Consider the following 14687-nt stretch of genomic DNA (forward strand, 5'->3'; position numbering starts at 1 on the left):
CCCACCTGGCATAGACTGTACTCAAAATTGTCAATCCTGCTGAGATTCTAAATAGCATGTTACCACCATCATTACTTCTATGGATATGCATATGCTATCACTTCTTTGGGACTTTCAGAAATAGCATACCTGTTGGATTGATTGGAAGTGCAGTATATGTGAACAGTATCTAAATGACCATACAAAACAATAGACATAAATTGAAACCATTAAGATTTTATTACAAAATAATCATAATAATCAATTCAGAAGAACATGAATATAGTAACATTTTATAAAGTACTTATTGGATGTAAGTGCCTTCTTATGATCACTTGGAGACAATTGTCTGAAGCTGGTAGGAATAGAATAGAGTTTGTCAGACAAACATCAATCTACCACAAACATGACTTTACATCGCCTAATTTTAGCAGATTTGGTCCTGGTAAAATCTCTATACTGCACAGAACCATTAGCAGCTCCCCACACACAGCTCCTCATTTATAACAATTCCTTTATTTATACAGACAGTGCTGCCAAATCAGTCCCTCTATCAAAACTAGTTGCCGTAGAGATCAGAGCAGAGGGATCAAGGGAAAATTAAAGCCGAGTTCTGATTGGTCTCAACAGGTTTTCTCTCAGACAGTTCAGTAGTTACGGAGATGGGTTAGTTCAAGAAAATGGGATCTGCAGTAACTGTGCTTGGTACCAGAGACACACCCATTAATATCAGCTGATCACCGATACAAGGACAGCATTGAGTAAGGCACTTCATACGATTTGTAGCACACATTTCCTTATCCCCATCGATCGTTTATTTTTAAGAACGTTCAGTTTATACATCTATGTGAATAAGCTTCAGGGTGCACCAGGTGAGTGTGGCCATGTCTGCTAGTGCACCTGTTTTCTCTTTTCTACAGGGGATTTCAAATCATTGGGGGAGATGTACTAATGTGTGGTTCTTTAGACCAGTGCAGAGTACAACTAGACAGTTCTCTGCTGCGCCATATTAATCCTTGTCACCGATTCTGGATGATTAATTGGGTGCAGCATAAGACGGGCGAGTCATACTTTAAACCTCCAATGAGTTGGTCTAGTTTCCTGCGCCACAATATTGAATTTTCTGGAATACAGTTTATTTTCCTGTGCGGTCACACTCCTATTACCCTGGACACCTAAAATTTTTTAGGAGAAGTAAAAAAGCCTAAAATGGTACAAAACTTTTAGTTTCAGGTGCAAATTGCAACTTACAGTACTCCAGTTTTCTGGTTTTCAGATTAATGCATCTCCCCTATTTTGTGAGGGACCGTGCTTGGTGGTGCTAGGCGGCATTGAAAGCTCTTAGCACACAAAGAAGCTCATTTACACAGATGTAGAAAGTACGGTACATTTTCTTTAAAAGGACAAATTGCCGGGAAGTGAGATGTCTGGAGTTCTCTACACAAAGCTGGTTTTACCCGTAGGGGGATTTAGAGGTTGATAGACTCATTTTAAGGGATTAAACTTGCCCTCAAAAACGCCACAATGACACTCAAACAAATGTTAGCAGAAGAACAAGCATGACTAGGAAGAGTCAACACTGCGGGATTATGAACATTGTTCTTGTCAAGTCAGTGTTACATGACTACTTGGCAAGGTGGAAAGATTGTTGAGAAGCTTTTGGTTGGAGGCAATATGTCACAAACGTATTTAGATTGGCCAACTCAGCAGTTCAGCCAATGCTGCAGCCCATTTCACTAGACCGGAACCAGGCAAGCAAGTTTAAAGGGACTCTCTCAACTCCTGGGTCACATATAAACCAAGCATGGGGCCTTGAAGGTTAAGAGTTCTACATCATAAGCACATATTTATTGAAAAATACTGTACTCATTAATATCTTAAAGAGAAATATGGTGCCCATATGTATGGTCACCAAGTCTGTTGCACCTTCGCTTGCTCAGTTTTATAGGTGGAAACAAGGCAATTTCAATCAAGGCTGAGTAGGAGTTTTTAGGGGGAGGATGAGCTAGACCTTGTGACCAAAGCAATAGTCCCTATGCTCAAACTTGTTTTAATCACCTATCAAGTGGTCTGTAGAGGTGAAAATACATGATTATATAAAAGTTAAATAAAACAAATGGCTCCACTACAAACTCCAGTCTAAAGAAGCAGCATAGAGGGTTAACCATTCTGATTGACTTTAACATGACATGAGCCTCATATACAGAATCTTTTCCTGCCTTGTGTTGCCACAGATGAAGCCTTTACTGTGTGTGCTGAATAAATACCCAGCAGATTGCTGACAGATAGTTACCAGGTATCTTGGAACAATGAGGCTGGTGAAAGCAGTACTAGGAGATTGAAGTGGCCTTTACGGTGTCATTAAATAAAAAGGTGAAAGTGCTCGCAAGGGTTTCGCAAGTGTTTCGCAAGCACAAGGATGCAGATCCTGTACAGTGCCCATATACTGCTCAGAATGGAAAGTCCTTGGTAAACACCTGCAGCGTTTTGTTAGCAATGGTCGACATACTGAACGTTGGTACCTCTGGCTTGAATACCAAAAAGAGCAGATGCAGTTCAGTCTTGAGAGCGTAGCATTTGTGGGAACTGGAGACTGTGTAGCACTGGTGAGCGTGGTGACTGAAGCCTGATGCAAACATCTCCTCACAAGGAACTGGGAGAAAGATAAAATGTGAATATTAAGCAATAAAACCAAAGGTCACTTGCAAATAAGTCATTGAGCGCTTCCTACTTCATAGCTCTTATCACCTAAATTGATGTCATTTTGATGAGCCAGCAGTTTCCTGTACTAGACCTCAACTGAAGCCTGTACTGACCATATCAACTGGCTTTTACAAACTAAGAAAATTGATGATCTAACCATGTCAAAGGTCATTTTTATCAGATTAATATCCTGACACTTCCATCACTGACATTAATATCCTGACAATTTCATTATCAGCAGTCAATACAGAGAATGGACAAGGAAGAAGAAAGCCCTTTCTCAGTATAGTGGCCAAATCAAGTACTGCAGCAAACTAATAATTGAATGGGAGCTGATCTGTTGGTTTTAGAATTTTTAATATCAAATTATTAAATGACACTTCCCTCAAATTAGGCTCAGGCTGAAACAGCCATTTGATCAATGGACAAGACGTCATACCACTCTGAAGCCAAAGTGGTGCTCATGAGAGCATCAAGAAACTGATGGCAGAGGGGTTTGGTCCCCCAATCTGATATTGATCACTTCTCCCAAGGAAAAATAATCAATTAAAAATGTATTTATTTTCTATTTACTATTGACAATGGAAAGATAGTGACATAAGTCAAAGCATTTGTGGTCTTCCCGGCACTTTAAACATGAAGCTTAATGGTGAGGAAAAAAGGCGCTGGAGGCAGTTGAATATTTTCAAATTTTTTACACTTTTATATTAAGTTATTTTTAAAACCTATAAAAAAGCTACATTTAACTTGCAAACATTTTTTCCCATTCCTAAGCACAATCGTGTAGTAAGTTATAGATACGCGATAAAGCTTTCTCCAGGAAAACTGGGCCTGTATAAGTGAACCATTTACTCACCTTTCACCAGACTATGTGATTTGCCAGGTTTATATTTGCCATGGACGGAGTTTGATCTTAAAGCGTCCACTCGAATGATGCTGCCAGATAACATCAGGCACTGTACCTGGAGTAGATTGGAGCTGCTGGTGTAATTATATAAGTATATTGGTGCACCGCAATAACTAAAATTCCTTTAAAAACAGAAATCCAAATGAGAGGTGAGAGGGGCCATCAGCTAGACTTGTCTTGTCTGAATTTGTGATGCCCAGATTAACTCCCACCAGAATCCAGAACTGTAAGCCAAGCGCACTTACATGCAGATGTGCGACCCCTCTGGCAGGATCTGCTCTTCTTTTGGCTTCTCATGTCCTTGTTTATTACGAAAACTGGTTCTAAAGATTATGCAAATGAACTTGAGGGGCTCTAGCCTCAATTAACAGCTATTCAGGCTCATTTGCTAAAAATTTTAAAAGCCCTTTTTTTGTAAAAACAAGGGCATAAAGAGCTAAAAGAAGAGCACATCCTGCCAGAGGGGGCACACACCAACATGTAATGTCATGGTTTACAATACCCGATTCTGGTGGTAGATTTTCTTTAACCTCCCTGATGAACCAAATTATGAAACTCATAGGAGGAAGAATGTATTTGAAGGAAAGGGAAATTGAGGCCATCCTTTTCAGGATGAGTACTCCAGCAAATATCATAAAGGGTCAGAGTATAGGGAAAAACAGTTGAGGGGAAGATAATACATTATTAAAACCCACAATCAGACTGAATCTTCCTAGACCTTAGGGTATGCTGAGAGGAACCAGGGACCCCAAATATCCATAGAATCCAAAACCATCAATTACAGTGAAATAGTCAAGTGTCTGTTGAATGAATTAAAGCTATATTTTAGAACTGTATCTCAATCCAGTTTGTATAAGTTTGAGATGTATTTAGCATGTTTAGGGAGCACTGCATGCAGAACATGCTCAGAAAAAACTTTATATAGAATTTTATGTAGCAATTATTTACAAAGTATATAGCAAATATGTTTAACCTACATTCCCCTACACATTACCATCAAATACATGGGTATTTCCCTAAGCCTAATCTCCTCTATATTAGGCTTTGAACTAATATATTTTACTGTGGTCCTTTACACACTAGCGAGTGCGATGCGTCCAAGTTGCATTGTGTTCTGGCTGGAGGTTCCGACCCGAGTGCTGACAACCAGAACTAACCTGACATGCCTAGAACAGTTCCGTTGCTCAGTGTTCGGCCCGGATGTTCCAGCCAGCACACACTAGCCTTAAGGTGCCCATACCAAGAGAAAGAAAAGTGCACATAACTTTGATTTGTACCTCAGTGTAGGAGGGACCCATGACCATACTATTATTATAAAATCTACCATTAGCTCTGACACAACACCCACACCATGATAATAATAATAAATATTATAGGTAATTTATCCCTTTTCTCCCTAATGGGTGTAGGTAAAAATACTTTGGGGATTTCTTGAACCTGTGGCATCAACACCCTTGTAACTAGTACACTATAATGCAACTGCATTTATTTATTAAAGGAAAGAAGGACAAGACTTTCTGCCTGTGTGACATCTCTCGCAGCCAAGGTTCCCCAGTTACTTAATAGGTTTCTAAATGGTTGTTTGCTACCTTGTTCTAGGATAAAGCACTTGGTTAGCAATGTTAGTGTACGTAGCTGTGAGGTTGAGCGCCAATGGCTCACATCTTGGCAAATAGCTAAACACACAGTATTTCTCTAAAAACTGCTTATAATTTTAGCCACCTATTGTAAGTGTTGGCAGTCTGTTCTAATGACAGCACAATAAGCACCAATTACTAATGTTATAGTTTAACACGACAGGCTTAATAAACTAATCAGTCCAGCAGGGCATCCATCTTAATTTCTGCATCTTGCTCCAGATATTGAATTCAAGATGGTGAAAACTTAAGCTATATTTGCCCAAGGTATCAGGCTTAAAATTATAACTAGTTGTTTTAAGGCCTCTTAACGTCCTGGAAACTTGAACTGAACTCAGAATGTCAATTCAGTTCCGGTTTATGGTCTTTCGGGCCCGAAGTTCCAGCAAGCACACAATGTGATTTTTATGTGCGTCGCATGCATCAAACTCGCTCGTGGGCAATAGGCCTGTTAAGGAGGTCGCACTGGTTTCGGACGCCATCTTGACTACTGTCCGCCATCTTAGATACAGCGGCCACCTTGGGGGGGGGGGGGTATGCTTCCCTCTAAGAAGCTATAGAGTTAAATGTTTTAATTCAGCTATTTTTCTCATTTAAACTGTTTGCCTTTTCACAATATCCTTGGCATTTCTTAGCGTCCTTCGGGCCTCTGTATTCTTGTTATTTATTTTGGTTATGAAGAAGCTTCTAGGAGCCATTGTGTAGATAAGCATGGCTGTAAACAAGGCCTAGTCATTTTTCCCAGAATGTGCTGGTACAAAAACATAATGGCCAATAGAATCTAAGTCCTTATCTCCATTCATACAACACCCCTTTGATGACTCTTCTGTCTGATATATATTATGCATTTTGATTATTAAAGAGTGGAAGATCTTGACTAAGAGATTGACATGTCTTGGTCTCTATGTTCAATCATGAAAGGGTTAATTAGGACTCACCTTACAAAAGTCAAGAGGGCTGTTGGGGCCCTGCATAAAAATCCCTAACAATATTTGGCGTCCCTGGGTGGGCTTAGGAGTAAACAACAACAGCACCGAGACAGCCTCCGTGAAGAGTCCCCGCCGGCTCGGTGAACAGAACTGACCAGAGCGCTCTCAGGGTAAGATATTAATTTTTTCTTGTCTACCTTGAAATGTCACTTCTGGTTCACTGGTTGGACGGACCGGGTAAGACTGTCTCTGTGTTATGTATTTGCCACTGTTGTTCACTGTAACCTAAGCTCATAGTTTTTGGCAAAGAACCACTTTGTAAGGTGATGGACAGAGACTGGACAGAGACTAGACAGTGACGGATGGTCAGACAGTCTGTGATGTTAGCTGAAGCTGTGGGACAGGGAAGAGTAACCCTTAGGGGTCCGTAGTGCTAAAGTAGGAGAAATTCTGTTGTGATTGTCATACTGTCAATGATACAGTTTTGTCATTAAGGGTTGCCCACAGACTTTCTTTGGGAGTCTGAGCGGTCTCGTATGACTAAGAACTAGTCGAGTCTGAAGGAGAGCGACTTGGAGAGTCAGTCTGAGGACAGTGACCTGAGAGTCAGTCCAGTCAGGCAGTGATCTAGTGTAGAGTCCCTTGTGGACCTGCAGGGTCAGTCTGAGGGCAGTGACTTATTCTAGCGTCAGTCCAGTCAGGCAGTGATCCAGTGTAGAGTCCCTTAAGGACCTGCAGGGTCAGTCTGAGGGCAGTGACTTATTCTAGCGTCAGTCCAGTCAGGCAGTGATCTAGTGTAGAGTCCCTTGTGGACCTGCAGGGTCAGTCTGAGGGCAGTGACTTATTCTAGCGTCAGTCCAGTCAGGCAGTGATCCAGTGTAGAGTCCCTTGTGGACCTGCAGGGTCAGTCTGAGGGCAGTGACTTATTCTAGCGTCAGTCCAGTCAGGCAGTGATCCAGTGTAGAGTCCCTTAAGGACCTGCAGGGTCAGTCTGAGGGCAGTGACTTATTCTAGCGTCAGTCCAGTCAGGCAGTGATCTAGTGTAGAGTCCCTTGTGGACCTGCAGGGTCAGTCTGAGGGCAGTGACTTACTTTAGCGTCAGTCCAGTCAGGCAGTGACTTAGTCTAGGGTCCTTTGTGGAAGACTCAGGTGTCTAGTTTCTTTGGGGTCAGTAAATCGAGGTGTCGACATCCGTTGTGAGACCCTCTTGAGTCTGTGGGGACAGGTTCCTTTGACAGTATTGTGATTATGGACACTTGTGATGAGTAGTGAATTGGAATAGAGCCAGGTGCATTGCAGGCAAGAAGAAAGATTGTGTCCCACATGAAGGGGAAAGATGCACAGAGACAGAAGGTTGTTGAGTTCAGTAGAACTGATGGAAAAGTGCAAGTTGACATGATCGGACATAAGGGCTGGTAGTTTTGGGTTTGAAGTAGAAAGTATTGAAGGTTTGAAGGTTTTGGGATGTGTCAGATGATCTGATGATTGTACAAGTGAGAAAACTTGATCAGATTTGCAAAATAGACATTTATAGCCTCTGACTTTGACGGACGGACCAGGACAGAGTGACAGGAATCCTTCAGAGTGCCCATTGAAGAAAGAGACAGGCGATAAGGGACATTTCAAAGTTTTTGATGTGGAAAGAATTTGAGAAAAAGAGATTTAATTATATTTTCCTTGGAGTGAAAAATGGCCCCTGTAATCCAGACTCCACCCCTGTATCTGGTGGTTAGAGAAGATGACCCGCCCTACCATTCTTCAGTGGCGGCCATCTTAAGTCAGTTTATTTTTCAGTGGCGGCCATTTTAAGTTATATTCCCTTCAAGTCCCTGAAAGTTGATTGCTGTTGGCAGCCATAAAAGCTGTTGTGGGGCTTTGTAGGATAACAGCTGACCATGCTTGGGGCATCTGCTAGAGGTCTTGGAGTGAGGGATGGAGGTTGTTTGAGTATTATTCAAATTTATTGATCCCGACAATTAGAGAAAAATTACTATGAAAAAGTGTTAAAATGTCTCCGGTACCTGTTTTCTGGCATTTACGGGGTTAACAAAAGGGTGGGGGCTGTTGGAGCTGCGTTTTGTTTTGTAAAGGACTGACATGTAAGTCTAAGGCTTTGCCTGAATGCTGTGTCTTTCTTATCTACGAGAGAGACGATAGTGACCTTGATGTTCACGGAAAACTGAATTTCTCCATATTGAGTTGCTTGGAATCTGTGTTCTGTTATCTCGTGGTTTACAGGCTAGTGAGAACATTTACATTTGGGAGGGGTAGATCGCTGCGTTTAGACTTCTCCCTGACAATCTAAAAAAAGACTTGAAGGAATTTATTTGATTGTGGAACAAGAATACAGTATGATGTGATGTCCTCCTGTGTACCCCATGAACAGACTAAGCAAGAATGAGCCCCCCAACTGTATTACAGAGCCTATGACTGACTTTTGTTCCTTTTTGATTAAAAACCATCTTAAGTGTACCTGGATTTTATTAAGACGTTGGAGTCTGGCCAGAACTTTATAGGTAGCACAGAACACTGGGCTGGAGATGTGGTGGAGGGACTCTGACATTGACATACAGAGGGAATAGAGGATGTTTCACAGACCACGCCGAAGTGAGATTGACAACATCTCCGGAAGTCTCAACCGACCAACCCAAGTGGGCGTTGCGGGGAGGAGACATTACTTTAGTGAGTGGCGGAGACGGCCCCACAGGGCAAGACAAGGGGGGTGGTTACGGACAAGGATGTTAGCGAGAACAGTCCCCCTCCTGAACGCCCCCCCCAGACAGAGTTAGTGCCTTTCATTGTAGAACTCTCCTCTGCTAGTCCGATGATGATTTTAGCCCATTTCCGGTCAAGAAAAGACTCAGAAAGAACAGCCGGATACATGTAGCATGGTCCATGACCTCCAAGCTGCCAATGAGTGCACTGAAGCCCAGTGGTCCCTAGCCCAAACTGGCAGCAGTCCCTGAGAGTGACATATTATTCACTGTTATTGATTTGGCAAATGTTTTCCTCTCTGTGCCCCTACATGAAAATTGCCAGTACCTATTTGCCTTTACCAGTTCAGTATTCCAGTATACCTGGTGCAGATTCCCACAAGGGGGGTAAAACTCACCCAGCCAATACCCCACGGCCCTACAGGGAGTAGACTGGCAGACTGCCCCTTACTGGATGTTCTCCTTTCCAGTATGCGGAGGACCTACTGTTTTTGTTTGCCAGGATGCAGCTATTGACCTTATGTGTTTTCTGTTCCAGAAGGGTTGCAAAGTTCCCAGAGACAAACTCCGGTACTGCCAGGAGAAGGTGGTCTTCCTAGGCCACTGCTTCTCAGCCACAGGCAGACACCTGACAGAGGAAAGAAAGCTGGCAGTCCAGAATGTGCCCCTGCCCTGAGGCCCTAAGCCTCTTTACATGTTTCTAGGACTGGCCAGCTCCTGCAGGCCTGGGATAAGGTCTGCTGCCTCCAGCCCAATGCTGCCCCTTTCTGACTGAATTGCCTCTTCCCCATTTGCCCTTAGTCAGGAGGCAGTTGATGCATTCCATAGCCTTAAGCTGGCAAATCCTGTCTGCCCCGGCCCTAGGCACATGCCACGGAACCAGACCTTTTATTTTATTTTGCACGGAGTATATAAGCCACAGGTGTCCTAGCCCAGGAACGTGGTGGCCTCCCCAGTGGCCCACTATTAGGCCCGGTTAGACTCAGTCGTGAGGGGGGCCCCTCATGTGTCAGTAGCTGCAGCCAGCAATCTGCTCACCAGGGCCAGTGAGCTGATCCTAGACCCTAGATCATTCAGATGCAGTGCAAACCCCACATACCTTGCACAGTGTCCTCACCCAAGTACAGCCCAAGCATCTGAGCAAAGGCCAGACAGCTCAGACTCCAGAGTGCACTCCTGATGCCTCAGGATACACTCATAAGGTGCACAGCTCTGAATCCTTCGTTCTATCGCCAGTCTTCCAGGATTCAGAGAGGGGGGGAGAGAAGGGTGATTAACCCAGATGTTGAGTTTTTTCTCATAGATGGCTCCAGGTCTGCAGGAGAAGACAGACGGTTCTACACTGGATATACAGTGGTCAGTGGCGCACATGAGGTAGTTCAAGCAGAACCACTCCCTCCACACAGGTCAGCGCAGGAGGTGAAGTGACGGCACTCAGGGAAGTGCTACAGCTGGTGGAAGGTAAAAGGGCGAACATCTATACTCAAGGTATAGTTCTGGGGTCTAAACACGACTATGAACCCTTATGGAAGGCTAGAGATTTCCTCACCTCTGCAGGGACCCCCTCTAAGCATGGCACGCTGGTTAAAGAGCTCATGGATGCTCTCTTACTTCCATAAGAGGTGGGGATAGCAAAACTAAAAGCACACACAATTTGATAACTCCACAAGCCAAGGGCAAGTACGTGGCTGACGGGATGGCGAAGGCAGCTGCACAGATGGAGCCCAGAGACTGTCCTGAAGTCTCAGCTGTGATTTCTGAGCTAAAAGTTTGATCCACAGGTGTTCCAGTCCCTGGTGGCCCGAGTGTCATCAGAAGTGAAGGAAGAGTGGAGGAAAGCTGGAGCCTAGATGCTGATGAGACCTGGATGCTGGGAGAGAGGGTGTGCCTGCCCAGAGCCCTGCACCCGACAGTAAGTCAAGTAGCCCACGGACACACACACATATTCCAAATGGCCATGCTAGTGCACATAAACCACCAGTGGTTTGCCCCGGGCATTACTACCCCTGTCACTAGAGTAGTGAAAGCCTGTATAGTCTGTGCCCGCCACAACCCGGGTAAGGTGGTAAAGACCCCACAGAAAGTGACACCCAAGCTGCTGTATCCCTTCCAGAGACTGCAGATGGATTATATCCAGCTACCAAAAAGTGGTACGTAGGAGTACGTGCTTGTGTACATTGATCTCTTTCCAGGGTGGCCAGAAGCTTCTCCCATGACCAAGGCTACTGCCAGAGCTGCAGCCAAGAAGTTGGTGAGTGAGATTTTTCTGCAGGTTTGGACTTCCAGAGACCAAAGAGTCCGGTCGCAGAACCCACTTCACTGGACAGGTAAAGACCTGAAACCTTGTCCCTCCTGGGTGTAGAACAGGCCCTGAACACCCCTTAGCATCCCCAAGTTAGTGGTGGGATTGAAAGACTAAACGGCACTCTTAAGTTAGAGATCCAGAAGGCCATGGAAGAAACAGGGAAACCATGGCGTGAGTGCTTTCCTGCTGCCCACCATTCAGTTAGGACCACACCCAACAGAAAGATGGGATTGTCCCCCTTTGAAGTACTTTTTTTTTTTTGGCTGTGCACCCAGACTAGGCCCCTACTTCCCACAGACCCTATAGCTGATGGCAGGAAACCAGGTGGAACATGCCAGACAGTTGAGCCAGGCCTTGGAAAAGGTCCGCAAAAGTGTTTCTGATTCCTTTTTCAGATCCAGACAGAGACCTCAGGACGCATAACCTGAAGCCTGGAGACTACGGGTGGTGAAGACACACCAGAGAGAGAGTCTGGAGCCTCGCTACGATGGTCCTTTCCAAGTCCTGCTGACCAGTGCCACGTCTGTGAAGCTAGAGAGATTTGTGCTTCCCAGAACCGCATGGCTTTGGACATGATCCTTGCTGAGAAGGGAGGAGTCTGTAAGATGGTGGGAGTGGCTTGTCGCATATACATCCCAGATGACATCGCCCCCTATGGATCCATTACCCATGCTCGTGAAAAGATTGAAGGACTGTCCAGGGAACTCAAGAGAAACTCTGGGGTGGACACTTTGCCCTTCACTTTGTGGTTGGGGGATTGGAAGGGTTTCCTTTAAGTGGGGGTGATATTGGGGATTGTGATTTTGCTCTTGTCACTTATGGCGTGTTGTGTGGTCCCCCTCATCAAGTCCACCATGTCCCAGATGTCCGTCCAGGTGGTAAGAACCACGACAGGAGAAGTGCCCGGAGCGGAGGATGATGCTGCCTGTGTACAAACCTATGGACTATGGGGACTCAGTGATGTGATTTGAGTGTGCAGGCCTGTAACCCCTGAGTGACTGGCCTCCAGGGGATCTGGTGAAGAGTTAACAAGTCCAGCAGGTACGGGCTTAGCCTACCTGTGGGTACCTGGAGCTTGAGGAGGTCGCTCGGGATGGAGTTACAGGCCAGCAAAGCTCAAAGGGGGTAATTGTTAAGGAGGTCGCACTGGTTTCGGACGCCATCTTGACTACTGTCCGCCATCTTAGATACAGCGGCCACCTTGGGGGGGGTATGCTTCCCTCTAAGAAGCTATAGAGTTAAATGTTTTAATTCAGCTATTTTTCTCATTTAAACTGTTTGCCTTTTCACAATATCCTTGGCATTTCTTAGCGTCCTTCGGGCCTCTGTATTCTTGTTATTTATTTTGGTTATGAAGAAGCTTCTAGGAGCCATTGTGTAGATAAGCATGGCTGTAAACAAGGCCTAGTCATTTTTCCCAGAATGTGCTGGTACAAAAACATAATGGCCAATAGAATCTAAGTCCTTATCTCCATTCATACAACACCCCTTTGATGACTCTTCTGTCTGATATATATTATGCATTTTGATTATTAAAGAGTGGAAGATCTTGACTAAGAGATTGACATGTCTTGGTCTCTATGTTCAATCATGAAAGGGTTAATTAGGACTCACCTTACAAAAGTCAAGAGGGCTGTTGGGGCCCTGCATAAAAATCCCTAACAGGCCTAAAAGTGATATAGAAATGTGTAGGCCCCCAGTTTATCATAAGAATATAAAGTCACATATCCTGGCTTGCAGAGCTTTCTACAGCTTTGTGTTACAAAAACACATATTGTATGAGAGAGGAGTAACAAAGCATTAGAGTGAACTTCTGCAATGTTTTCCAGGCTCTGTGAAAGAAGGCATGGTATTGTTCTCTAAGGAATAAAAGATAACAATACTCTATAGGGATCAGACCAGTATCAAATTGCACTCAGAAAAAGAGTGAAGTTCCCATATTACTGGAAGCCTTTATGCAATGCATACTATCCCTTTTATTTGGAAGATTAAAGGCAACCCTTTTGACATTTTAGTAACAATAGGATTCCAGGTAATGTGGTTGTTATGGGAATGATATATAGAACTCAAGCAAAAACATCACAGCAGACAAGAATGTCTTTCTAGAAGTAGATCTGATTATGCAAGTCATACATTGATTTAACAAAGAAATTCTCTCAGGAAGTTCATTGTGAAACTGTTTTCTCTTTAAATAATATTATATATGGGGGCGTGGCCGAATGCCGAGCTAGGAGGACGCATACCGGCGAGCTCCCGGGATCCTGACCTCCATCCTGATATTTGGATAGCCATCCGTGATTATAATCAGCTGGGCACCCGGCGCAGACTTACCTGGCACTAGGAGGACGGAGTGGAGCCGGCCATTTGGAACCCCAGCCGAGTCGGAGGGTCAGAAGCGGAGACCGGGCGCCGCCACTGAAGCTGAGGAGCCGGTGAAGCCGAACCTGCCGCTGTTGGTGCCTTGCACCTCTGTGTTCCGGGGTTCCTGGGTTACTGGTGCTGTATGCTTGTAATTCACACAGATAGTAAAATGGGCAACAGGAGGAGAACAGCTAAACAAAGTAAGGCGCCATCAGGAGCCTCTGCGCCGCCATCCGATGACGAATCAGTTCCTGGAGACCCCCTGTACCATTCTCTGGACCCTCTGGATAACCAGGCGTGCTCCACCTCACAAGCTGTTTTAGCACAAATACAATCTAATGCGGCAAGGAAGCTGGGCAGGTTTTCACGTGCTCAGCCTAGCTCTCCTCAAGGGTCTCCGGGTCCCTCACCCTCCATGTTTGATGGATCTCAGAGCCCATTGCAACCTGACGACCCGGAGGACATTCCTATGGATCCATCTGAGGTGCTAGACAAGAAATTTGCTGAGGTGTTAGCGGCCATTAACTCCTGCCAATCTAAGCTAGTTAACAAAGTTGATGAACTCCGTCAGGACTTTGTCATCCTGAGACATGACGTCCATAAAGCCAAGGAGCGGATAACGGAGACGGAGCGCCGCATTTCTGATGTTGAAGATGCCCAGAGACCAATGCCTGCTCAGATTACTGATTTACAACGTCAGATGGCTGCCGCTGCAGACAGGGCGGATGATTTTGAGAACCGCTTAAGGCGCAACAATATAAGAGTTGTTGGTCTCCCCGAGAAAGCTGAGGGTCCCGATCCGGTCGCTTTTTTTGAAAAATGGATGAAGGACTTGCTTCCTGCAGAGACTTTCTCGCCGTTCTTCACGGTAGAAAGGGCCCATAGAGTCCCAACCCGCCCTGGCCCTCCGGGGGGAAATCCCAGGCCTTTCCTAGTTAGACTGCTACACTTTAGGGATAGGGACGCAATTCTGCGTGCGGTTAGAGGCAAAGGGGAGATTCTCTTGGGTAACAACAGAATAGCATTTTACCCTGATTTTTCTGCTGCGGTGAGGAAGCAGCGCACCCACTTTAATGAGGTTCGTAGTCGTCTTAGGGATAAGGGGTACAAATACTCGATGATTTTCCCTGCACGTCTCCGTGTGATAGATGG

At 44.9% G+C, this 14687-nt stretch overlaps 1 protein-coding gene across 4 annotated transcripts in view; it reads right to left on the minus strand.

Moving 5' to 3' along the window:
* Nucleotides 1-200: 200 nt before the first annotated feature.
* FUZ (fuzzy planar cell polarity protein) overlaps nt 201-14687 on the minus strand; it is a 111829-nt gene continuing 97342 nt past the window's right edge. For 3 of the 4 annotated variants that reach the window (XM_072110307.1, XM_072110306.1, XM_072110309.1), the window contains exon 11: nt 201-2632. In XM_072110307.1, the coding sequence (XP_071966408.1) occupies nt 2430-2632 (203 nt within the window). In that variant the 3' untranslated portion in view covers nt 201-2429. Of the gene's footprint in view, nt 2633-3538; nt 3645-14687 lie in introns of all 4 variants that reach the window. The other variant, XM_072110308.1, reaches the window with a different exon arrangement.

This window comes from Engystomops pustulosus, chromosome 6 (genome assembly GCF_040894005.1).
Source record: "Engystomops pustulosus chromosome 6, aEngPut4.maternal, whole genome shotgun sequence".
Lineage (NCBI taxonomy): Eukaryota > Metazoa > Chordata > Amphibia > Anura > Leptodactylidae > Engystomops > Engystomops pustulosus.